Raw genomic sequence first — 26,535 nt, 5'->3', positions numbered from 1 at the left:
TATCTTTAATAATTGTTAAAATTTCATGTTAGCGGAAATTTTTTTCTATGATATGTGCATTTGAACTTTAATTCAATTCATGTCGTACATTAAATATATTTATTTTACGTAAAATATAATAATATGATACTGCATGGGCACAATAAATCTTTACAAGAATTAAGTATATATAATCACTTCAGTATATAGTACGCTATTATGTTACAAAAGTGAGTTATTTTATTATTTGTTGCGGAAACAAAATAAAGCATTATTTGCGATCTGGAGGAGGTGCGGGAGAGAGGCTGCAGTGGTTGGCGATTTGACGGAGGGGAAAGGAAACCGAGTGGTGACCGCGTGCGCGATTATTTGTGATCCCTAATACATTGCAGGGGAAATCTGTTATGTGCTGCCTACTCAAAGGCAGAATTTTCTAAGCCAATCTCATTGTCATCCAAAGTACTACTGTCAATGAACTGACAAAAGAATTGATGAACCAAAGCAGTGACATACTTCTAGACAAACAACTTGGGCGAACTGAGAGAGCTCCCATGGTTATAACATATGGAAACTGATCCTACAATAAAGAAAATAATTTACACTGTAATATAAGAAAACAACTTTTCTGCTACTTGAGGTTTAGAAACTGAACTTGAGGTGATGTGTTTAGAAACTGAACTTGAAACCATGGTTCTGGTTTGATCCACCTGAACATCTCATGGTTATCCATAAGTACAAGGCAAATATGAGTAGATGGCTAATTCGCTATGGAGCAAAATAATACTGAAAGACTGGAGGTGGAGGTTACCTTCTGTTGTTTTTATGTAATGAAATATGTGACACAGAAGATCTCAAGAAAAGTTTCTATGTACGGATAAGGGCTATGGCTTATAAACATGTTCATGTTTTTTTTCCGGTTTGCAAATTGGTATTCTAACCTGGACCAGAAACCTACCATGAGTTTTAATATTAACATAATTGTTTTGCATTGGAATAATGAATGTTATGCAAACATTATGCAGTCTCCTGAAATGAATCATCCGATAATACCAAAGTAAATGAAGCAGCACCGCATTTATAGAGAAAAAAAATGTTTTCCCTAAGTAGTCCTACACTTCCAGTTGTAAGAAGGATTCAAACTTCAGAAAAATCACCCTTCCATTTGTATTCATGCTTTAAAATTGTAAAATTTTATCTTATATTCTTTTCTTTTTACCAATGCTTTCATACACTTCGGGGACAGACGGCGGAGATGAGACGAACATGGGTAGATGCATGGCAACCTACGGAGCGGCGACAGTTAGGGTTGGGAGATGCCGCAGCGATGTGGTGGTGGCGGTGCGTGTGGCAGTGCCGGTTGGTAGTGGCCACGGAGGAGATCGGCGTGGTGTCACTGGTGTTGTCCTCGACTGTCGGTGGCGGCATGGAGATGTCGAGGGTGGGCTTTGGCGGCGCCGGTGTGGCCCCCCGAGGTGGAGGTTGCCGGATGTTGTATCAATAATCCCTAATCCTATACAGCAAAATAAGAAAATCAGGAGGAAGATTACGGTGGTGCAATGTTTCATGAAGCTTATTGCACTTTGCTTAAAAATGAACCATCTTGGTACATAATTAGCCAAAAGCTTACTGAAGTCATAAGTTCATCTTGACCAAATCTGTCAAGAATCCAGAAACAGTTGGATTGTCCTAACATATGCATGGTGATGGTGATTTCATTAATCAAGGAATGAATCTCTACTATACTGATAATTGACATAGATGGTGCATCATCTTAAATATTCTGTCACTGCCAGTGAAAATCGAATTTTAAGGTTTGATTTCTGAAATGTGTAAAATCTTAAATAACCAGATACTATATATTGTTCTTTGGAGATGTTTAGACATGTGCAGACAGTTATGCGTTGTTCATAGACATGGATACTTTAGTTATCATTATCTAAAAACATGAATTCTTTAGATACCAAAACGATGCTTTCGGTTTTCTTTCTTTTGATTGATTCTGGATTATATTAAGAACCGTATGATCAAATCAGCGGCGACTGATGGGGAGAGAGGAAATATATATAATACTGGATTGTGGATTAAAAAAAGGAGAGAAGGATGATTTCTGTACCTTAATTTCGGCGAATCAGATCGAGGATGGGGCGACACTGTTCTGAAAGCAGAGATCGGTGGTTGCACGGAGACGGTCGACGAGCCGGAGATTGGGGGCGGCACGAAGGAGACCGGCGACGCGGAGTTCCTGGTGGAGATCGGGGGCGGTGCGGAGGAGACCGGCGAGAAGGGCGATGAACGGCGGAGTGGCGAGTAGAGGAGACAACTGGCGGGGTGGGAGGGCGGGTGCGGTGTGCGGCGCGCGACGGCGGAGTGGGCGATGCCGTCTGGACGGCGGGTAGGGGCGCGAGCGTCGGGAGACGACGGGGGCGGCGACGTGCATAGGCGTGATGGGCGAGAGAACTGGCGGAGGAGATGGATTTCGCGATCGGAAGGAAAGTGCGACGATTTCGGGGGTGCAGGGGTGAGGGAAGGCGGATGCTATTCTGGACGTCAAATCTCTTAGGGATAATCTGGACCGTTGAGTGACGAATGAAAGAATGAGTGAAAGTATTTGTTGAACTATAGGGTAGATGAGGAATGAATTAGGGGAGACTCATTTAATTCGGACTTTACTCAGTACAGTAAACAATGTATGGCGACAAGGATCATTAACTAGCGAAGCTATTCGCTGGGTTACCCTTTTTGACGTTGCTCTGAATCTACCTTGGGTAACAAACGTGTGTGTGTTTAGTTCACATTAAAATTAAAAGTTTGGTTGAAATTGAAACAATGTGATGGAAAAGTTGAAAGTTTGAAGAAAAAGTTTGGAACTAAACTCGGCCTGTATTCCATTCACTTATAGCAACATGGAGAGTACCTACTCCCTCCGTTCCAAAATATAACAATTCTAGCATTCAAAATTTATCTGAATATAGCAACTTTTTCACCTACATTCTCTTCTCAACCAATTATAATCTTCCACCATTCAAATTCTCCACCAACTTTCTCTTTCTCAACCCATCACAAATTTTTTCCATTTAATATTATCTATTTTTTTAATACTCGTGTCCAAGCTTAAAACTTTCTATATCTTGGGACAAAGGTAGTAGCTACTATCTACAGGGTTACAGGTCCCCAACTTGTCACACAGTTGCACTTTTAGGAGTGTAAAATATGCTGGCGATTTGGTCTACACACGTCTCCAATCCCCTGGCCGCACAGAAATAGTAAATTAAGAATTATGAAAAACCGTCAATTAGAACGTACTTACATCAGACTAACCCCATGCATGTGTTTGTTTATTCTCGCAGTCAAGTTGAAGCCCAATAATTGGCAAACAAATCGACTTATGTGCGCATCAAATCAAGCATGTTAACCCAATAATATACCCACATGCATGAAAGCACAGAAGGTGCCATTTCCATGGCGTCCCGCAAGCCAGTACAAAACGGCACTCTAGATGCCGCCTAAACAGTAAACAATTAACTCTTAAGTCTCTACAGCGACACCGATGTACTGATGTACTCATAATAATATGCGTGAATTCATGGAAAAACTTGGATTGTGCATGCTGTCGTCCTACGATCCCGTATGCTCCAAACTGTCGCCAACACACTTCTGGTCCCTAAAGCTAATTAACCTCCCAAGCACATGTCTTTTTTAAGACTCACATGCCGATTCTTTAATCGACGTAATGAAATCGCGCTAGAAACCAATGGAAAGGCCATAGGTACCAGGAATATTGACCCGACTCAACTAACCTCATCGCGAGAAATTTGTGTGCCGGCCGGCGTGTAGATTTTTGTAGTTTAATTAATTAGGTGATGAGGCGGGCGCTAACTATTGCATGCATCCACATGCATATGGGTTACCAACCATACTAAAAACTTTTCAGCCACTAACTACACCTTACCGTCTCCGATCTTTGTATGTCATGACCAATCTCCCGGCCGGGATGGTACAACTTAGTAGTATAAGGCTATTCCCAACCTAATAACTAAGATGGTGTCCATAGCATTAAATAGGCTGCCATCTAGGATGAAAAATGATGTGGCAAGTGAATAAATGAGAAAAGAGAAGAAAACCATGTCTTGCATGAGACATAGTTTCTACACAATATCCAAGACATCATGTGAAATAAGTAGCATTAAATTTAAGTATGGATAGTGGTGTTTGCATTGGAAGAGTAGTGTCTAGTACTAATTTCTTGATGATGTAGAGTTTATGAAAATTATGTATAGTGTTTTGGGTTGGGAATGGTCTAATACTCCGTATTGATGTAGGGATTGCTCATGATGGTTCATATAAGGTCATACATGTGGAAAGGAGCCATTGGGCAAGGAAGAAACTTTAAAGGTAAAACGGCTGAAGACAAGAAGAGACAGAACGGTAGTTAGCTCGTTAATTCTAGAATATTTCTTGTGCGTTGCATGATTGTGTCCATTGCTTCGTTTATTTATTTATTTTTGGGGACGTGTAACGTCCATAGCCAAATTGGAATAACAAACTTGTGAGTATAGTGTTCTGGCAGTGTGGGGCTCGCTAGCTAAGCTAGTTTGTGGAGAGCGAGCTGGCTTGATTAATTATCTTAATTAAGAATAGCACGTTGTTTTATGAAATTAAACAACACATTGTCAAAACGGGGCCAAATGATATGTTACAACAAAACCTTCAATAATATAAGATAATTAAAAAACATTTGATAATATGTCATCCTTGAGGTGGTATTTTCAGTTTATGAGATACCAAACAAAATCCAATCTTTCGATAGTAAGGATGTGGTGGGTATTTCGAATCTTCCCCGGCGCACCCCCTATCAAGAGTACCACATCATACAACTTGTCACCGCTCTTGTCCGCCTGCATTAGGATGCCATCACCCTTTACATTCTCCTTAGTTTGCCCGCATCCGCAACACTGTTTTGGCGTTGGACGGCAAGGGTGCTACGTGCTCAGATTCAGTCGGTGAGCTTGTGGAAGGACCTTTGCATGAGGTGGACATCGCCAACAAGCTCAAATGTGCGAGATTGGAGGGAAGAGCGGAGCAGGAGGTGAAGATTGTCGGCAACTCCAGGTTGATCTGGCTGGCTAGCTTGGAGGTACGAGCTTGTATCTCGTAGGCGAGATTGGGAAAGGGTCAAGCGGGAGGACATAGGTTATCGACAAACTCAGACTCCAGCCGATCCGGTGCCACCTCTCCCTCTGGCATGGATGATCACGTTGCCTCTCCGCCCCCCACGCGTGCGGGTCCACTGGCCGAGGCGATGTGAGGGGCGGATCTTGCACCCTTCCCTCTTCTACACAGATCCCGCCACCTCTCCACCTCCCAGCCCCTCCAGTGCACAAGGATCCGTCAATGGCGGTGACAGGAGGGGTGGATCCTGTGCTCACTTCCCCTTTCACGCGGATCCGCCAGCCTCTCTACCCCTAATCACTCCGCCCTCCACATGCGCGGGTCCACCGGCTGCGGCGATGTGAGAGGCGGATCAGGCACCCTTCCACCTCCCGCGCGGATCCCACCTCCTCTCCACCTCCCAACCCCCTTGGTGTGCAAGGATCTGTCGGTGGTGGTGACGGGAGGGGTGGATCCAGTGCCCGTTCCCACTCTCAGGCGAATCCGCCAGCCTCTCCGCCCCTACTCGCGAGGATCCATGGGCAGCTTCAAGCGACTTAAGTACCTGCATGCGAAAACACAATTTCCACATGCAATTGCTGTACCCGCATACAGAAATAGTGATTTTCGCAGATACCTAGGTGCAGGTGAGCCATCCATCCGCCTGCGAAAATCAATTTTGACCAGATTAGAAATTCGTTTATGTAGTAGTATGCCTTACTATGGATGTCAATATTTGAGTGTGAAGCTATATGGTGAACTCTAGCAGTTGCATGACTTATTGGAGTTTAAGTGTAGGCCTTGGGTGGGGGATGGGGTTGAGCATGTGGTGACCAGTGGGGCCAAGAGGCAAATAGTTTTTAAGAGATGAAAGGCAATTAATGGTGATGAATCTTACCGTTCAAAATAGGGAGCCATAAATTGCTGATGGTCAGGAGGTTGCGAGTCCCATCAGTTAGCCATATACGGAATAAGCCGTTTTGGTTTATTAGGGAATAAAAATTAATTTATTGATAATTTTTTATATACGTGTTTTTGGTAATTTAAAAACCAATACTGAAAAAGAACTATATATGTTGAATATATTTTAAAGTCAATATTAAAATTAAGCTTGAAAATTCAAATTTTAGCTTTATCTTTAGCTAATTAGGGCATCCCAAGGGAGTCCTGCAAAACATGCACATAGATGGTGGATATAATTGATGGCTGATGCTAGCTGATGAAGTGGGTTAGGGTTGGGTAGTAATTGATTGAAACTCTTAAATGGAAATTAAAAAGAAAATGTAGCCCCAATTTGTTTGGAAGTAAGAACTTTGACAGAAAGGAGGATCAACCAGAGAGATGATACTCCCTTCATCTACTTTTGATAGTCATATTTCATCTTGGCACACAGTCCAAGGATAGGTAATTCTACTTATCATCCGTTTAAACATGCTACTAGTCATTCCTCGTAATCAAACAATTCATTAATATTTACATTTCTCGATGCCCATGTAGCCAATCTTGTGTGGAAGAATGGAGAGTCACGTATTAAATTCGAGAAAGTCATTAAGACGATAGGTTGTTGGATTGAAATATGCTTATCAAAAATAATTTTTTTTAGATTTAGAAATATGACTATCAAAAGTAGATTGAGGGAGTATATGATAGACACTGGGTCATCGGCTACCGGGCCAAAAATTGATTGGCTATTAGGCTGTGTGGAGAAAATGTAAGGCCGGGCATATATAGACAATTCCAACTCAATTATTCCCTCCATCTATTTTTGATAGTCATATTTCATCTTGATACACAGACCAAGGATAATTAATTCTACTTATCATCCATTTAAACATGCTACTAGTCATTCCTCGTAAACAAACGATTCATTAATATTTACATTTTCTCGATGCTCATGTAGCCAATCTTGTGTGGAAGAATGGAGAGTCATGCATTAAATCCGAGAAAGTCATTAAGAGAATATGTTGTTGAATTGAAATATATCTATCAAAAATAAATTAAGAGGATAGGTTGTTGAATTGAAATATGCCTATCAAAAATATGTCTATCAAAAGTAGATGGAGGGAGTATAATATTTAGTAAAACAATATATATGAATTTTATTGACATGTGACAAAAATCAACATATTGGTCCAATCTTTAACTAATGATGCTATCATCGCCTCATCGGAGTGGAAGAGACTAAGCCAAGTGGTCAGTAACACTCTCAAGTTGACCTAGATATTGACAGAAAGCATCTAAAATAAACATAGTCCGTGCATGCTTTGACAAAAATGGAAATATTGTCCATGCATGCATGCATTCACCGTGCCGGCGTTGTGGTCAGTGTTCCCAGAGCACCAGTGGCTCACCAAAGAAGAAATCGTCAGCATCGTCATCCCACGGCGAACCGCAATAATACGGCGGCGGCGGCGGCGGCAACGTGAACCCGAACTCTAGAAGAGCATCTGGCATGGTGAAATACGTGTAGTCTAGTCCAGTGCCGCCGTCCTGCTGCAGTGTCCCGTTCTCAACGATGCAAACCGGCGCCGTCGCCTGCTCAGGCTCCGCCGGCTCGGGCTCGTCATCGGCAGCGGCGTCGACGTCGTGGCATGGCGTGGGCGAGAGCGCGGGCGCGGGCGAAGCCGTGGCCGCGGCGAGCGCGGCGGCGGCCTGGACATCCTTGGGCGAGGCCGAGGCGGCGCGCGGGAGCAGGTGCGCGAGGTCCGGGAAGTTGAGGTGCACGGTGCGGCCCTTGATGGCGAGCGCCGCGACGTCGTGCGCGCGCGCGGCCATCTCGGCGGTGTCGAACGTGCCGAGCCAGATGCGCGACTTCTTCCGGGGCTCCCGGATCTCCGACACCCACTTGCCCCAGCTCCGCATGCGCACGCCGCGGTATGTCGGGTGCTTCAGGTGATCACTGCGCGGCCGCTTCTTGCCGCCGCCGCCGCCGCCGGCGCTCCCGGAGTCCACGGAGCTCGGCGACGACGCGTTGAGCGAGCTGCAGGCGGCCGAGCTCGCGTCGTTGCTGCTGCTGCTGCAGGTGCAGCTATTGCTCTCCTGGGACATCACTTGCTCTTGCTCCATTCGTGTGTGACGAGCTAGCACGCGACGAAAACCAAGATTGCTTGCTAGTGATCAGTGATCACTCGAGCTACTGGCGTTTCTTGCTGCAACTTGTCACTGTAAGTTGGAGTGATCAACAAGTTGGCTGACTAGCTAGCTGTCGTCTGTGGAGATGAAGGCAATGTGATGCACCATCCATGTATATATATTGTGGCTCTAAGTCAATGTGTGGAAGACACAACAATTAAAGTGGCACTATTTCTTTTCTTCTCCCAAAGAAATGTGAATGACATGCAAACGGAGAGAGAGAAAAAAGGTGTAAAATCACGCCATGATATGTAGCTTAAGGACGCGTTTCTTCTCTGATCTGAAGATCTCAATATACTGAAGTTCTGCACAAACTATAGATTTCATTATTCATTGTTCCCGAGCTCGGCGCATCGATTGGCTTCGTGCAAAATGTGTTTCTTTGGACGATCGAGCAATGATTAAAGTAGCCAGAAAATGCCAAGCCACATGGCAACTCCGTACTTAGGTGTTAGCCTCGTGCAAAATATTAAAATGCAAACATATGGGAATCGTCTATATTTCACAGATCCAAATCTTTGGATCTGCGTGCTTATATTGTGTTTCAATAATTAAGTACAAATCAATAATGCAAACGGGCGAAACTAATGGAAAGGGTGTCAACCAGCAGATGGGACAGAAAAAGCAGTGTTTGTTGGGATAAGAAGATGAGAAGACTAAAGAACATAATGCAAAGCAAAGCTGGCAATAACCCATTATTTTTGTGAAGAAAATGCAGCCATGCAGCCCATAGTACCCTTTCTTTCCCCATAATTTTCAACTTAACTATTGATGACCCCGTGTATAATGTTATCTGACAGAATAATCAAATATATACGACCAGAGATTCCAGCGCGGGAACATAAAAAAAACCTACGGGGAGGAACTCGTGGCGTTGCTTTGGAGAATTGGGGATACAGGTGTTTCCTAAGATCACACTTAAAACTTTATTAAGGATTGCTAAGTTGCGACCAAACACCAAAATTCGTCTGGAGAAAAAGCTGGGATAAAACTAATCTTCGCTATTTGAGCTCACCTTTCATTTGGCCCCATGCTAGAATATAGTGACAAGCAATGAGTGCTTTAATTTCTAGTGGTTCGTAACTACTGGAATGGACCAGAATGAGAGTATTTTATAGACTTGAGGATAACTTTTTTTTTTTTGGCTGAGAAGGCATGCATCAATTCGAGAAAACAGAAAAATTAAGGTCAAAGCAGAACAGATAACTAAACAGAGATGATGAGTGAAAACAGCGTGAGGATCTTCAGACTTCAGTGAAACCTGATGATATGAAGAATTCTTCTCTCTCTTTACCTTTACGTTCAAAGCAAATCTCTATTCGTTCAAAAAAAAAAGCAAATCTCTGAATCTTAGTTAAATATAAGTAGCTAGCATCAACCGTAGTAGGAATTCATCGTGTTAATTTGGTCAATTAAAAGCAGATGCCACAGACGGCAACTTTGCACGAAAGCCCAGATGATCGGTTTAGATGTTACCTAATGCACAACGCGAGTACGACTGTTGAACAAAGAACGAAATAAGACGAGAAAGTGCATTCAAGACGATTCATTTCTTTGGACGGCAATTTGAAACCGAAAACACGCTATGTTTTTATACATCTAAAAACGAGTAAAAGCCTTTTCTTATACTCCATATATCTATCATCAAACACTTTAGTGAACAAGGGCGATACGTAGCTAAATACGGGCCTTGCTTCAGTTCTGACTTGACCTTCCTGCCCTGTCCCAAACATTTTTTTCTTAAGCTATGACGACGACTAGCCGTACGTAGCCATGGATGCAGAGACAATAGGAGACATGACAGAAATTACATAACAAATCAAGGAATTCTAGAACACGTATCACAAAGTGCCAGAGCAAATGAGTATGATGTGCCCATATGTAGCCAAGTAAAGAGTGGTTAGTACGTCCATGAGCTCCACGGCCGAAATAAAAGAGTGGTTAAAACGTCCATTTGCTTCATAACTTCCATATAAGTGGTCTTTTTCCTGAAAGAACAGCATGATGCTTATGTAGACGGCTGGAAGAAATAATACTAGATGGTGCTCAGTTCACGAAAGCTACACTTCTACTGATCGAAGCGTCATATTGTTAGACGAAATAATGCGAATAATTAATTAGCTGAGACCACATGCGTTAGTTTCAGTGAAACTAACACGCTGATGGGGATCTGCAGGGCATTATTGTCACATGAAGAACGGTACGTACGCTGGTCAATCGTATTCCCTACTGTATAATTAGTTACAAACTACAAACTTTTTGTGTGTTTGATTCTAATAGAAAAGGACTTTTGACCAATTATGGTGGTCTCAATCGATCGTTCTCCTCACATACGGTTCAATTACATCTCTCTTTTAAGTGTGATCTGGCTAGCTTTTGTTTTAAGTTTTACTAATTCAAAGCCAGAGCTTTTCTCTTTAAAGTGTTCAAAGCAACAGTCGATTGATTGCTACTATTGTCTGGCAACAATATTCAGAATGAATTCTTCAGATAAAGAGAACGATTGTTATATTGCCCATCTTTTCTTATTCCAAAAGAAAATATTGTCCATCTTTTCAATATATTTGTATGCAAGGATTATATACTATAACTAAACATTCACAAATACATATGAATGTGAGCTGTTTTGCTTCAGATATTTCTGCACAGCCTCTTATAACTACTGGTTAAAATTAAACTTGACCAAAACCTCCATTTCATCGTACTATTGTGCCCTATTGATTTTGAGGTGTTATTCGATGGTCTCTAGACTAGTAGAATAGTTATTTCTAAGTAGTAATGGAACTCATAAATCAATAATTTAGATCACTTTTACTGATGATAATTATAGTAGAATATATATTACCGTAAAGTCCTAATTGATTTTAGAGTTCTTTTATGGTCTTTTATGACCCTTGTGGGCACTTAAAACACAAAAGCCCACAAATTTTTTAACTATAGTCCTTGCGAACCAACCTCCAGGGTTTAACTTCACTGTATCCCCCAACCACAAGGACATCCCGATCGTGTCTGATTCCGTTGGCACTTCCACGACAAAATCAGGTGACATCTATCGGAAAAGTGGTATATATATACTCAGCAAATCTCAATCAAGGGCATGCTTGATTAAGGCACGTACGCGTCATAAAATCAATCATTAAACAGATCGATCGATCGGCTGGTCGCACCAACATTCTGTTGAGTGCTTGCTAACCGATTAGCTGCTTAGCTCACACTGTCACACGCATTGGCACGTCCAAATCCCCGCAAAAAATTGCGAAATCCCCAGCGAATCGCCCGCTCCCCTCTCCGCGCCCGCCTGCAATCTCAACCAGCAGCAAATAGAGGTACATTGTGAATATGTTCACGGGTTAGCCACTTACACCCTTAAAATAAGAAAAGCGAACGACTGAAGTCGTGCGGCACCACAGCCTCACATACCGTAACGTTCCCTTCTCCGATCGGCACGCCGGCCGGCCCGGCCGGCACGGCTCGCTTCCGGTCGGGCCGGCGGCGACGACGACAAGACCCCTTTCTGTCATAGGATCCTCTCCTAGAGGCATCATTTCACGCATTATGTAACCGTACATGCGTGTGGTTTAGCCGGTTTTGATTATTATCAGCGCTGCGTCGCTAATTCGACAGCTCGCTCGCGTTTGCTGCTGCTGCTGCTGCAGCTTGCAAACGCATTTGCTCCTCTGGCCATGTGTTGTGCATGTGACACGGTCGCCTCTGCTCGTCCCGCGCTCGACGCGAGCTCGCACTTGGGCTAGCTAGCTAACGTGTACTAGTACCTAAGATCCTCAATTTGCGACTAATTGGATGATTAATTAGGGAAAGGTATAGATGGCGAGCCAGGAGAGGTTAACTGGTTCGCTGCGCCACTGGCGTTGGACTTGGACTCTTGTGGGAACCGGTAACTGGCGTGCGAGTGCTCTGTACCTAACCTTCTAGTCATTGGCTTGTGGTTTTATTTATTTTTCATAACTTACATTGGCAAGTCCCTTGTTATTTTCTAATTAAGATATAGATTTTTTATCTTAATTTTTAAATTGCTAAACGGCGTATTTTGTGTGGAAACTTCTTATGTAGAAGTTGCTTTGAAATATCATATAAATCTATTTCTTAAATTTAAAATAAATAAAACTTAGTTAATTATATGTTAATAGTTTTCTTATTTTGTATATCTGTATTTAAATTTTCATTAGTGAACTCAAACGGACCAACAGAGACAAGTGAACATTGTGTGCACACTGTATGGAACCTTCTTTGCTACTTCCTCTCCTTTTCTTTTCACTCTTCTAGTACTGTTGAGATATTGAGTTCAGTACCACTAGTACCAGCACAGTACGTGTAGTAAAGAAAGGCTGGAAGTAGAAGAGCTTGAAGGCACAGTTGGCATTTTTATAGTTTATTATTTAACTCCCGGTACTTGTTCGAAGGAGCTGTACTCCCTCCGTCAAAAAAAAAAGACAAATCCTGGTTTCCGTGTCTAACGTTTGACCGTCCGTCTTATTTGAAAAAATTATAAAAAAAATTAAAAAGACAAGTCACACATAAAATATTAATTATATTTTATCATCTAACAACAATGAAAATATGAATTATAAAAAAATTTCATATAAAATGGACAGTCAAAGTTGGATACGAAAATTCAGGGTTTGACTTTTTTTTTTTTTTGGGACGGAGGGATTACGTAATAATGACGTGGCAGCAGCAAGATCCGGACTTGTTATGAGCAAGGGCTAATCTGGTGAGAATTTGTGTGAGAACGCACTCTGGTGGTGAGTGATGTACACAAGAATCCATGCACTTACTGCCAAACTCATTGTGAAATCATTGAGGCAAGCAGGCAACACATACATCTCAATTCTGATTTTTGCTGATTGTCCGCTGTTTCACCGCACCATTAAAACGACCTCCAAACGGCCGGCCAGCAGCCCACCACACCCACATGTCCATAAAAAAAAATAAATTATGCACATCAATAATTCAATCAGCTGAAAAAAAATCTGCTTCGAATTAATTAACTTCTATTAGTAGAGAGATCTTTTTGATTGTTGGTACACAAAGCACACAGGCTTCATGGCCTAATCAAGCACAACATAGACTAAACTTTGTCAATAGCAGTAACTACTAAATATAGCGGTAATAACATTTTTCCCTTTTTTTTCTTTCTTTCTTGAGAGTTGTCGTTGTAGCCTATTCATGAGCCCAGAAAGGTAAAATGGCTACTCGGCCCACAAGAGTGGCTCATTGAGCACGACGGCGTCGCCGCCGTCGTACTCCTCGGCCGCCAGTGCCGCCGGCCACACCGGCGACCACCAGAGCCCGTCCCGTAGGTCGAGAAGAAGGTCGGGTAGGTCGAAGAGAGCATTGTCCTGGCCGCCGTCGGCGTGCACCGTGTCAGGGCAGGCGGCTTCCTCCTCGGGTTGCTCGGCGGTGGGCGACGACGACGGCGACGACTCCTCCTCGCACCGCACCTCGGCGGCAGCCTTGGCGGCGGCGGCCTGGATGTCTGCCGGGGAGGTGGACTCCGGGCGGGGCAGCTCGTGGGCGCTGTCCGGGAAGTTGAGGTGCGCGTTCCGGCCCTTGATGGCGAGCGCGGCCACGTCGTGGGCGCGCGCCGCCATCTCCGCGGTGGGGAAGGTACCCAGCCAGATGCGCGACTTCTTGCGGGGCTCCCGGATCTCCGACACCCACTTCCCCCAGCTCCGGCGGCGCACGCCGCGGTACGACGGGTGCTTGAAGCCGCTCCTCGGCGCCGAGGCGGCGGTGCAGGTGCTGCTGCTGTCGACGCCGCCGCCGCCGCCGCCCGCCTGCGCCTTGCCGCTCGCCGCCGCGTTGTCGTCGGTGCTGCAGCTGCTGGTATCCTCCCCTGCGCCGTGGGCGGCATTGGCAGGTTCCTCCGCGGCCGCTCTCTTGCGCTTCTTGGCGGCGTGTTTGGGCTTGGAGCTCTTGGGCCGGTCTTGCGCGCCATTGTCGACGAGGGAGGAGGTGGAGGAGGAAGTGGACAGCGACGAGGAGGAGAAGGAGACGGAGACGGAGGAGGAGGTGGTGGGTGTATGGCTCGCGTCTGCTTCCATGGCTCCCGTTAGGAGAAGGCCGTGGCCCGTGGCGAGGAGAGAGATCGATGGAAGTGCGGTCTGCGGCGAGTGAGCGAGTGAGTGCCTCTGGCTATAAATAGTCGCGCGGCCTTGCTTTCTTGAGGTGGGGCAGGGTATGTTAAAAAGCCTTTTGTTTCCCTTTCTACGCAAGGTTTTTCATTGATTAATGTAGATGATTAATTAATTTCATAGTTTCATTATAGAACTCAGGACCATTGGATGATAAAAACCAGGACCATCGGATGATAAAACCATCATTTTCCAACCATTTGTACGTATAGCACTTCTTGGAAACATAGGATTAAAAAAATAATAATAAAGAATATATGATTTCAGCGTAAAAAAATATAGGATTTTAACAATAATACTTGTGTAAAATAGATAATTGAAAAACATTAAGAAAAAACATGTTTGTTTAGTTAGATGGTGGGAAAATACCGAAATTTAAGAAGAAATAAAGACTCAAATAAAACTTTTCATGAGATTGGATATCATGTTAAATTTCTTATATAATATGCACGGAATGAGGAATTTGTAGGATTCAATATTATCCAATATTTTATTTCAAATGGCTATTTAAGGAAGAACATTTTTTAGAATAAAATTCTATAAATTCCTTACTATGTTTTTTCTTCAAATCGAAACGGCCTAAAATGCTATTTCCTCCGTTTCATATTATAAGTCGCTAGGATTTTTTTTCTAGTCAAAACTTTTTAAGTTTAAACAAGTTTAGAGAAAAATTTAGCAATATCTAAAACACCGAATCAGTCTCATTGAATCTAATATTGAATATATTTTGATAATATGTTTCTTTTATGTTGAAAATTCTACTATATTTTTCTATAAATTAATTTAATCAAACCCAATCAAAATTTAACTAAAAAGTCAAAAGGACATAAATTTAACTAGATAAAAGTCAAAAAATTGTTTTGCCTCTTCTGATCTAAAGCTTTAGAACATAGGGAACCCCAAACCTAAACTAAGATTTGTTCAAGAGGTGGGTTCTTTTGCATTTTAAACAGGTGGAGCTAGTGAAATCGATCCCTGAAACAACAACAAAAATATCATCCCAATAAGTCAAATTTTGACCAAAGATAGTTTGACTCTCATAGTTTGATTCAAAAATAATGTATGGTCAAGGTTTGTTACGAGAATAATCATTATATTACAATTATATATGAGTTTTCTTAAATTTGTATAGAAGAGTTGACATTTTATTCACTTGAGCAACCGGCCGGCATGAGGCAGTTGAAACTAAAGCAACAAAAGTTTGTTTGTTTTTAATCTGGACATTTCAGAAAAGTTTAGAATGCAAGAAAAAAAATACAAAATATATTATGATAAAGCAAATACAGCGACTCTCACTGCTTTTACTGTTTCATCACATGAGTCAAAATCAAACATTCAGATTTTTTTTAACGAACCAATATAAGGTGTACCAATTTCATTAACTATAGCAGGGGAAAAAATTAACTAAACAAGGTAAAAGGAGAACTATGTTACGACTACGGAACAGTCTTCGAAAAACGTTTTGCTCTTGCTAAGGCTTAAGTCTTGAACTCTTCCTTTTTTTTTTCAATCAACGAAGACGCCGATGGCTCAAATATTTTGATTTTGGTACTATATTGAACTACTAATTTGCTTGAGAAGGTTCTGGGCTTTGGCATTTACTTTTAGCGTTGAAACTTAAAAGGGATTAAGCAGAGTATATATATAACTACAACCTACTAACAGTACTCTAGACCTGGTCCCCCAAAAAAAACCCGTTTCTCTGCCGAACTAGTTTAAAGCTAAATATACAGTGACCGTACATACTGACCACGTTGATCGCAATTCTAGCTAATTCTGGTCACGTTTAACACTTTTAACTATTACTACTTGATGCAAGTCAATCGATCTGTACGTAGCACAGGGCATATAGATTAACTCATCCCAAATAAACTATCTCAGAGCCGGTTACTTAACAAGATCTTCAGTAGCATTATTTAGGCCTAATGGTGGAGCCGCGGAGAGCAAGTGGTGTTTGCTTGGGTACAAAATGGTTCGGCGCAACGATAAGATATGGCGCGTCGTGTCGCTGGAGTTCGACACGAGCAAATCCCAACGAACGTTTGGTCGTCTCGATCGGGTCCGATTCGATCCAGAGCCAAACTTTGGCTTCGTTTTCTCATCAGTTTTCCTTTTTTTTTCCCCTCCTTTTTTGCCGTTTCTGCGCTTGACTTCCCCGTGAGTTTTTGCTACTACTCTCCTCGGTCGGCCGAAAGAAAGGGATGCATGTTAGGCCGTGGCACACCACCCTCGCGAGATTTCAGCTGTGATTGATGGGGAGCGTGTCGATCATGGCGCGTATGCTTGCACGTAGCATCCGGATTGAATTGCGATCCGTTGTCTGCATGCCTCGCTCTCTTTCTCTCTTCCGAGGATTTGTCATTTATCAACGTACTGCTCCAAGCCAGAAAGTTGGATTGTAAGGGTCAATAACTCCGTGGAACCCCTAGTGTGCGGATCGCAAGAGATACCCCAGGAAGTATGAGAAACTTATTAGTTTACGGACTAGCTAGCTAGAGGCCGGCCGTCTTCCGAGTAGAACGGAGGGGAATTGAATGCCGTTGTGAACTGAGAGGATCAGTGGATTGAAGAACCTGGGCACCGGAGAGGGAGCAGATTAATATTCCTTCCACGCATATCTAGCCGTACGTGCTGGCATCCAAGTACTAGTACCCAGGTAACCCAACACGATGATGCCCCTCTGTACTCGCTCGTGCGCACGAACGACAGCACGATTAATATGGGGTTCAGAAAGCTTCAGAAAACGAGTATACTTTACTCTCAGTAAAAACGCAATCACGATTCGATCAGGACGTACACCGGAGCTGATCGAGACAGGCAGAGGTAAAACTAAGGGAGAAGGCCTGGCTGTCAGCTGATTAATACTAGTAGTAATTCAGAGGATCAAGGCACGGAAATACTAAGCTCCCCGAGACGTGTAGTGTGGTTAACGCGACGCGATTAAATGCTTGCTGCAGGGCTTGCTCTTTCGGGCAAGCTACAGCTACAGCTACAGCACAGCCGCGCCCTTCGCCGATCGTGCAACACGTTCTCTCTCTCTCTCTCTCGCGCGCGCGCGCGCGGGAGATGCGAGATTTGACCCTTTGACCCTGTGGGGGCACAAGACAGAAGAGAAAAGAAAAGGAAAGAAAAAACAAACGATCGCGCGGTTCCCGCGGGTCGCGAGCCGCGCGAGGAGCCACGTGATCTGAGCTACCGCTGCCTGCGGCGCCCGCGCCGAAAAATCCACCGAGTCTCTCATCAAGCAAAATCGCGGTGGTTTGGCACGCAAAACCTCTCACGTCGTCGTCCTCGACACCAAACGCGATCCCATCTTACCAGTAGTCCCAGTACACGAGTACTAAGGGGGTGTTTAGATGGGGCTAAAACTTTTTAGCCCATGTCACATTGGATGTTTGGACGCTAATTTGGAGTATTAAACATAGACTAGTAAAAAAATTAATTTTTATAAATGAGAGCTAATCCGCGAGACGAATTTTTTAAGCCTAATTAATCCATAATTATCAAAAGTTTACTGTAGCATCACATTGTCAAAATCATGACGTAATTAGACTCAAAAGATTCGTCTCGCGAATTAGTCCAAGGTTATGGAATGGGTTTTGTAATTAGTGTATGTTTAATACTCTAAATTAGTGTCTAAACATCCGATGTGACAGGGACTTGAAGTAAGTCCCTAGAAACCAAACAGGCCCTAATCCTGTACTATGAGCTAACCTTAGCCAGTGAACTAACGAGACCTCCATTGATCATCCTAGTAGTACTAGACGGTAGCCCTGGTACAAAAGTCCCGGCACCAAGGGCATTACTTCTAAGTTACAGAGCGTGTCTACCTGTCCAACGCATTTATATATACTCTCTCTACGACGAACCCGGGCGGTGTACGTGCACGTACATATACGTTGCATACTGCTGCCCACTAAGGCCAGTAGACGGTCGACTCTCTCCAAGCGTCGTCTTATATATACAGGCAGCAGTACACCCCTAGCTAGCTACTGCTTGCAAGTAACAATTCACCGTCAAGCGTCAAAGTTGTATCCAACCTCTTCCGTATAGCAGCGACCGGAGGAGTCCTCCTCGCAGAGAGTCGCAGTCTTCAATTCGTACGTGCTTTAGCATTGTAAGATTTGGGTAGTATTAGTAGTACCAGTTCTTAATGCACGGCGACGAAACTACACTCGCATTGGTTATCCTAGCGCCGAGACACAGTACAGCTTAAATGCGATAGCCCAAGAACAGATGAATGGTAGTAGTACCAAGAGCTTGAGTTATTGCTCCTCGTTAAGGCAAGCTTAACAATTGCAGCGTTTAGTCTGAACTTTTTCTTTCTTTTTTGCAGTACTGCAGATATATGCAGTGTGCTGCTACAGTGTAGAGTAGCAGGTACGAGCTGCCCTAGATGCCAACGGCAGGTAATTAATGCTAAGTACCAAGCTGGCAAGCTGCCCTAACGGAAAATTACTGTATTGGTTAATTCTCCATCACGTCAATGAGTACAGTAACCGCATGCTACCGGCCATGCATAGATATGCTCCTGCAGAGTCCTAATCTACTCCTCCCGATGATATCTCCCCGCATATTAATCATCTCCAATGTCCAGCTGAGCGTGCAACGCAACAGGCTGTAGTTAACGACCGTAATTTAAGACGCCGGGCGGTGTCAATGCCGTACAACCAGCAGTAATTTTGTCATAACCAATGAAGCATTTAACCAGTGATGATGCAGTGTGCGTAGTTTGACATAACCAATTAATGATGAGGCGTTTCAACCTTGACCACTCAGCTTACTATATTGTACCATCGCCAACTCCTAGTTACGTTGATCAATGAAATAAGCAATGAACCAATGAGTAACTGCAAGCCCCCAAGTTACCATGTCCACACGCAAAGAATGGTGTTTACATTGTGATCCATGCTACCATGTGTCTAGTAGAAGCCTCAACTCTAAACACTCAAGTTGGACTGGACACCTGAACTCTCGGTGGAACTTGGAAGTAGTAGTACATGTACGGGGCAATGGCAGATTACGGCTTTTACTTGGCGGCTTTCCTTTGTATTCATATGATGCGGTCAACAGCAAGTTGGCCGCAACGGTTTGGCGAAAACCGGACACAATCCATCCGTATCAAAGAGTTCGGCACACAGGCACAGACCATGGCGAGCTAAATCCTGAACCGCGCCGCCACCATGAGCCGGAAATTATGGCAGATTGGCTGTGAAACTTGGAGAATTTTCAGTTTCAGGCATATCTACCTGAAAAAAAAGGGGGCTAATGGCGGCGACAGGAAGATGCGTTAGCATTAGCAGCTACCACAAAGAGCAGGGATTGTGAATTACTAGAGCCTCTGCTCTTGGTAACGGAGAAGATAATTAAGACAGGTGGGTCACAGCTGGAATTTCAGCTAGTAAGAGAAAGTTTAAAGAAAAGACAATTATCGTCACTAATTTGGAGTAGCCGGGGATAATACATCACAACTGCACTAACTCTAGCACACTAATCTTAATATTTTTATTTTATTTGTTTGTCCAATACATTCTTTATTTTTTTTCCTTTTTTAGAGTTTGTGTGGAGGGGTCCCTTGCACATGGATGACTCCATCTATGTTTTTCTTCGAGTAAAGTGCATAGGCAGTCTTTAAACTTGTAAGGTTATGTCATATAGGTCCCCAAACTCTTAAAATGCACATCTAGGTCCCAAAACTTGTCAAAGTGTATCATTTAGGTCCCAAATCGACATAACCCCTATAGAATCCTATATGGCGCTGATTTGGCATGCCATATGGTCGTGATATGCCCTTTTCTTCTTTTTCCCTTCTTTTTTCTTCGTTTTCTTCTCATTCTTCTTTTTTTTTCCTTTCTTCTACTCGGGAAAAGAAAAAAAAAAGGAGAAGAAAGAACAAAAAGAGGAGGAGGAAAATATAAGAAAAGAAGAAAAAGATAAATGGGTTTCATTTGTTAGTCAAAATGATGCCACGTCTTGTCCGTGTGGCATGCCACATTAGTGCCACGTAGGATCCTATAGGGGCTGGGGCGATGTGGGACCTAAATGACACACTATGACAAGTTCTTGTACTTGGATATGTATTTTGAGAGTTTAGGACCTAGATGACACACCCCTACAAGTTTAAGGACCGCCCGTGCACTTTACTCTTTTTCTTCTCTCTTTTATCTCACATACTAGCTTATGTGATGTCCTGAGACAATGCTCTAATTCAGGCTGTGTTTAGTTCACACCAAAATTGAAAGTTTGGTTGAAATTGGAACGATGTGACGAAAAAGTTGGAAGTTTATGTGTAGGAAAGTTTTGATCTGATGAAAAAGTTGAAGTTTGAAGAAAAAGTTTGGATCCAAACAAGGACTTGATGTGATGAAAAAGTTCTTAACCCAATGACGCGTTGATCTAGTTTCCATCGGAGCCACAAGGGACTGTCTAAACAGATTTGTTTCTGTCTATAAGCTCCCAGTGCATCATAGGAACTAGAAAAAAGAGATTCTTTATCTTTCGTATACTTAGGATTATTATTATTGTAATTTACTTTTTGGTTTGGATAGTTTCCGCAACTATTATATCTATTTGCACAAATACCTCGACGGTTTCCAATCGTTAATACATAAAGTCCGATAAGCATGTCTTGGGTTGGTACGCAAATAGGATCCCCAATAGCGGGAGATAGGAGATTCATATGAGAAAACATAAGTAAACGAGCTTCCGCCTGAGCTTCCAAGGATAAAGGTAGATGAACAGCCATTTGATCCCCATCAAAGAAAATTTGAAGAACAAAACACGGCCTCAAGATTCAGGATAATGGAGTATTTTCGTCAATGTTTTTCTGGCCCTTTGCATGATTCACATTACTTATTACATTGGCAGACAATGATCACAGTTGCCGAAATACGGTTTACTTTATGATCCGCTGACCTGCAGACTTAGAACTCTGTACTGTTAGCTTTTAGTAGTAAGAAATTACTGTGAATCCTGCAACGTGGTTTTACTTTAGAGAGACCAACTAGTTTCTGGAATTCTGGCCAGTCCTTGCCTCTTTGGACTTCTCAGCTCTAAATCACAAATTAGCTTTTAGGAGTATCGCATAAAGGCTTGTCGCTTCCTAGCTACTTTTGCTGACTGCTTCATACTGTACTCAGCATCCCAAACAGAGACGCATCGAAGACCCTTCAGCATACCATTTTCAGTCAATACAACATGTAAATATGTTCATTACCAATAAAAACAGAAACGAATGCTCATCCACCACTTTCTCCTAGGTAGGAGTATATCTTATGAAGGCCAAGAAAGCCTTATGTTGTTAGCACAAGCTTATATATCAAACGACACAACTTAGACATTCACTATTTAATTTAACTAGTACAAAATACACTAAAATGAACAGTCTCACCAAAAACTACTTAGTTTACATGGAGTATCATCACTTGCGCCAGAAAGTGACACTTCTTACTGTTGAGCACACTGTACTCTTGGAGCATCCTCCTCCTCATCTTCGTCGTACGCTTCCTGCTTCCTTTGATACTGCTTGCGCCTCATCTCCTCTTCTATGTTCACATCATGCATGGTAGTTTCCTCACATTGATCCAGGTCCATATCTGATAATTGGTGCCCAGGTTTAGGTGGTAGGATCATCTCAAGTGCCCGGCATTGGTCACGGGAGAGTACACCAGATTCAGGGAACTCAACATTGAATTCCACAAAGAGACGGCCCTTCATGAAAGGCCGGCCATGGTGTGGCATTCCCTCATCATTTATGGCCTTGTGTTGACCTGTTTGGAAAATATTTGAGTTAATTCTTTAAAAAAGTCTGCAACTGATTAGAATCTGAATAGAAAAAACAGAATTACGAAGTGGCAAACAAAAAGGCTAGCATTTTAAGGGGATGAGATACCAGGTTTAATAATTTCGCCAGGATTTGCCTTGATTAGGAGCTGCCTACTGTCCAGATGAGTGAGGATGAATTGGAACCCACACAATGCCTCAGTTAAAGAGATTGTGCGCTCAATGAACAGGTCATCATATTTCCTCTTAAATCTTGGATGTACCTTAACTTGCAAGATAAATACTATATCTCCTGTCACTGTATCAGGCTGCAACAGCATGAAACACACAGTGCAAAATATTAGATAAAGAAAGTAGTGCATGCACAGATATTCATTAGCACAAGGATGGATGAATATGTGGCTGCAAGTATGTATACTAGTATAAATGGACAAAATAAACTTACAGCTTCATCAGCTTCACCTTGGAATACAATTTTTTGGCCATGTTGCATTCCCTTCTCAATATGAACCTCAAGCACCTTTTTCTCCTGAATAACTTTGCTAGCTCTGCAGTTTGTGCATTTATCCCTGTCACTTATGATCTCACCTGATCAAGTATAGAACATTACAAACATAAAGCAGGCTCCTAAGAAATCACAATTTTGCAGCAAGATATAGCATAAAAATTGGAGCAACTGTTGCATACCTGATCCTCTGCATTCAGGACAGACAGTCTGCATATGTTGAATCATGCCTAGTCCTATCTGTCGCATTATATTCCTCATTCCTACACCATGACAACCATAGCATGTTGCTGGAGCCTCAGATTTGGTCCCTTTTCTGAAAGCAGAGAGTAAGATGGAAAAGGTGAAACACTACAGTCAACACTCAAAACAGATAAAAAAAACATGATAAACTAATTATTTTTTTGAATGAAGGGCAAAACCTTTGCCTCTTCTATATTTATAGAAGGAATTTTACAGGGCCCCTCAGAATGGTGAATAAACCTGGATTGAAATGGGCCACAAAAAAAACATGAATTTTGCCTCGTATATATTTTGAATGATAAACTAAACTAATTATGGTGATAGAGCTAGCTACGCCTCAGAATGGTGAATAAACCTGGGTTGAAATCGGCCATATAGATGTATTTGATCTGTGTAATGTGTTTTAACTGGGCTGGACTTATTTTTAAAGCTTTACTGGGATGAAGCATTTCAATAGGCACTGTCTATTTGATTGGGTGCACTGTCTATTTCTTTATAAAATGGGAGGTTAGCTTTCATTGCACATTAGATGTCGTATTTACAGAGGCAGTCAAAATTAGACTAGGTATTCGGTAGTCGGTATTGCAAGCTTGGCATTATATAGGCCAATTCACAGCCATCTTAATCAGGATTTACATACTACATATGTTATTCTATAATTATACTATCTGAATGCCCCTGCATTGCAACATGAAGAGAACTCCTCCATACACTTTACAGCCTCAAAAATTAATAAAATTATTCTCATTGTAAAATCTTCTAGTCATATTATTTGTCATCATTTTTACCTCACTTCAAAAGAAAAATTTTCTGTTTGATGGCTTGAGGTTGGGGAAGGGGCAAAAGTCCACCTACCTCACTATTTGGGGGACCCACATGCAGTGGTGGTGGGTGGTGGCAAATTCAATACTCACCACCACCATTGGGGTCTTTTAGAGGAGTATAGATATGTAGGACTATAATAAACATTGGCTTTAGCATGGAGTCCAACATATTCCCCAAATGTGCAAGATACCCTTATTAAACTAGTTTTGGACTTTTGGGGATGGTTCAGGTTCTATAAAATTACGTTTGCACCTTTTTTTAATTCAATAAAAGATTCAAGAATAGAAGCAGTGTGGATAAATGTAAGGATATCTTCTAACATTGTTGGCTGACACAAGCATGTATCCGTTAGCATTAGGTCTCTCATTAATGATTTTTTTTATGGATAGGTTGAAACAGAACATAAATGGAATGGGATAATGTTAAGGGATTATCCAGTAACCGAAACATTTAACTGGGTTTCCCTGCATCTCAAGTACATGCAAAAATAATAGAAATAAGTGCGCACGAAAATACAAAACAAATACAATCACCAGTTGATGGATTTAAACTAGCAATATAGAGAAATTACAGTGAACACTTCGGGATAACTATTTACACCTTATTTTCAACTAGATGGAATCATATGTATCGATAATGCTAAAGTGAAAGAGCATGATAAGTAATAATTTTGCCAAATAATGAGTACATCATTTCCTCCAGTTAGCAAATTGAAGTGCAGCAATAACATACAAAGGCTTACCCTTTGCACTTTGGGCACAGAATATTTCGTGATAATGATAGTTTCTTCATAGATCCATTATACACATCTTCTAAAGACACCTTCAAAGTATGCGCCACATCTTCACCACGTCTCTGTCTGCGTACTCTTGAGCTACTCCCTGTTAACCATAAAAGTTAGCATGAATAATTCTGTTTTTTTTTAAAAAAAAAGTTCAAACAAAAAAATGTTGAGGGTGCTGGAAAATTTCAGGGTACATATGTTGCTTACCCCCAAAGGCACCACCCCCGAAAAACTGCTCAAATATGTCAAATGGATTATGGAAGTCACTGCCTCCTCCCATTCCATCCTTAAGAGCATCCTCCCCATATTGGTCATATATGTCTCTCTTCTCAGGATCAGTGAGAACCTCATACGCTTGTGATAATTCTTTAAACTGTAAAACACATAAAAATGTAAAAACAAAATAGAGATTCTGAATTCAAACAATTGCATGTCACACTGGCACATCCTCACCTTTTCTGGATCCCCTCCCTTGTCAGGATGGTTTTTTATGGCAGCCTTCCGGTATGCCTTCTTTAGCTCATCCTTGCTTGCAGTTTTAGGAACTCCAAGAACCTCATAGTACTTGGTGTTGTTACTCCTCGGTACACGCCCAAACATGTTTACAGATCACAAGATAATCTCCCTGTAAATCTGTAGAACTAAGGGTCAGTCTGCAGTGGTTGAGTCGGTGACATATTGTGCATTGGAGTCTACTCAAAATAGGGGAATTTTACTAATCCTAGTATGACTTTGTTTCCCTGTTACAACTATAATTAAAATGCTTATAGTAACAATTTTTAATCAAACATCGAAATAAACTATGGCTTTTGAACAGCCACCGAAATGCCAAACAGAGAGTAAAAAGGCCAAGGATCACTGTAATTTTAATATATATACTCCGTACTCAACGATCAGTAATATGCTAGTAATATAAAATGTAATCAGTTCTGTTAAACAAACTAAAATGGGAGCTAATTTTACGCATTTACAACAAATATAAAACCAACAAAAAATCGTAGAAGGACGACTCCACCACATGCGCAAGTGCCTGACCACATTGAACTTTTAACATATTTGGCACCCAACTCAAAAACATCCGGAAAATCGAAGGAAAATCTAGTCTCATCCCCACCGAACTCTGTGTTTCGAGCGGAGCAGACAACTAAGGTAAAAAAAAAAATCCCCTAAGGAGAGCTGATCACGAATATTTCTCCAGCCACCGCGAACCCCCACGAGGTGTCCTACACAACCCTGGAAAACTTCGCCTCCCCTCCAAATCAGGACAAGGCTCCACCTCTCCTCCGAAGAATCCAACCAACAAGATCGGTAGAACAGCCAAGAAAACGGCGCAGAACAAGCAAAAAATACACTCGGTTTCCCCCCTCCAGAAAAATCACGGGGGGCTCATACGCGATCCAACCGGTCCTTAGGAGAGTCTCGGCCATGAAAGATTGGGGCGTAGTGAAGCGATCGTACCTGAATCGGCGGCAGAGAGAACCTCTCGGTGGAGGCGAGGCGGACGGAGGCGAGCGGTGTCACCACCGCTCAAGCCACGCGACCGAGAGAGGGCTTGCTAAGCTTGTGGTCGTGGGCCTTTATCCTTGCCGGCTTGCCGGTTGGTGTGCTCCCCCTGTGAGGATGAGGTAATCTGGGCCGTTGGTGGAAGTGATTGTGTGGCTTAGATTGGTTTTCTGGTCTTTAGGATAAACCGGTGCAGATGAAAGGCAAGGATGTCTGCTGCCTGCCTGCCTTGGTTTCATGATCTTCCATTTGGTTTGTTAATTAAAACATGGTAGTAGAAAAAACTGGTAACGTCTACATTTGTCAATAGTTTTTGCATTCTTTATATCTTTTAGGCCAAAACTGCTCTTCGCCAATACAATTTATAGCAATTTTTTAACAAAATATTTTTATAAAAAATAAAATAAGTTCGACAATATTCCACGTGTAACTTGTTACATGTGAAATAGCAGTGATGATCGCTAAGTAGTTCACTGAAT

At 42.4% G+C, this 26,535-nt stretch overlaps 3 protein-coding genes and 1 long non-coding RNA gene across 5 annotated transcripts; all 4 read right to left on the bottom strand.

The window, feature by feature from the left end:
* Nucleotides 1-1,024: 1,024 nt before the first annotated feature.
* On the bottom strand, nucleotides 1,025-2,510 carry LOC136355931 (uncharacterized). The gene is made up of 2 exons (XR_010740521.1): nucleotides 2,093-2,510; nucleotides 1,025-1,489 (listed from the first exon to the last, which is right to left on the bottom strand). It is a non-coding gene; the product is annotated as an uncharacterized lncRNA (long non-coding RNA).
* A 4,691-nt stretch (nucleotides 2,511-7,201) lies between these two features.
* Nucleotides 7,202-8,447, bottom strand: LOC107277304 (ethylene-responsive transcription factor ERF039). Its single transcript, XM_026025142.2, has one exon. The coding sequence runs from the start codon at nucleotides 8,191-8,193 to the stop codon at nucleotides 7,450-7,452; it is 744 nt and encodes a 247-aa protein (XP_025880927.1). The 5' UTR covers nucleotides 8,194-8,447; the 3' UTR covers nucleotides 7,202-7,449.
* A 4,792-nt stretch (nucleotides 8,448-13,239) lies between these two features.
* On the bottom strand, nucleotides 13,240-14,391 carry LOC4336585 (ethylene-responsive transcription factor ERF038). The gene has a single exon (XM_015780276.3). The coding sequence runs from the start codon at nucleotides 14,322-14,324 to the stop codon at nucleotides 13,470-13,472; it is 855 nt and encodes a 284-aa protein (XP_015635762.1). The 5' UTR covers nucleotides 14,325-14,391; the 3' UTR covers nucleotides 13,240-13,469.
* A 7,153-nt stretch (nucleotides 14,392-21,544) lies between these two features.
* Nucleotides 21,545-26,102, bottom strand: LOC4336584 (chaperone protein dnaJ A6-like). 2 transcript variants are annotated; one of them, NM_001402407.1, is made up of 8 exons: nucleotides 26,012-26,102; nucleotides 25,007-25,186; nucleotides 24,761-24,926; nucleotides 24,512-24,650; nucleotides 22,884-23,017; nucleotides 22,642-22,784; nucleotides 22,306-22,504; nucleotides 21,545-22,183 (listed from the first exon to the last, which is right to left on the bottom strand). In NM_001402407.1, the coding sequence occupies exons 2-8, from the start codon at nucleotides 25,151-25,153 to the stop codon at nucleotides 21,861-21,863; spliced, it is 1,251 nt and encodes a 416-aa protein (NP_001389336.1). In that variant the 5' UTR covers nucleotides 25,154-25,186; nucleotides 26,012-26,102; the 3' UTR covers nucleotides 21,545-21,860. The 2 variants fall into 2 exon arrangements, with proteins under 2 accessions (NP_001389336.1, NP_001389337.1); NM_001402408.1 differs by having other exon boundaries at nucleotides 25,007-25,178; nucleotides 26,012-26,072.
* Nucleotides 26,103-26,535: the final 433 nt, after the last annotated feature.

This window comes from Oryza sativa, chromosome 4 (genome assembly GCF_034140825.1).
Source record: "Oryza sativa Japonica Group chromosome 4, ASM3414082v1".
Taxonomy (NCBI): Eukaryota; Viridiplantae; Streptophyta; class Magnoliopsida; order Poales; family Poaceae; genus Oryza; species Oryza sativa.
The sequence above is the reverse complement of the archived record's forward strand: the minus strand, read 5'-3'. Positions and strand labels throughout refer to the sequence as shown.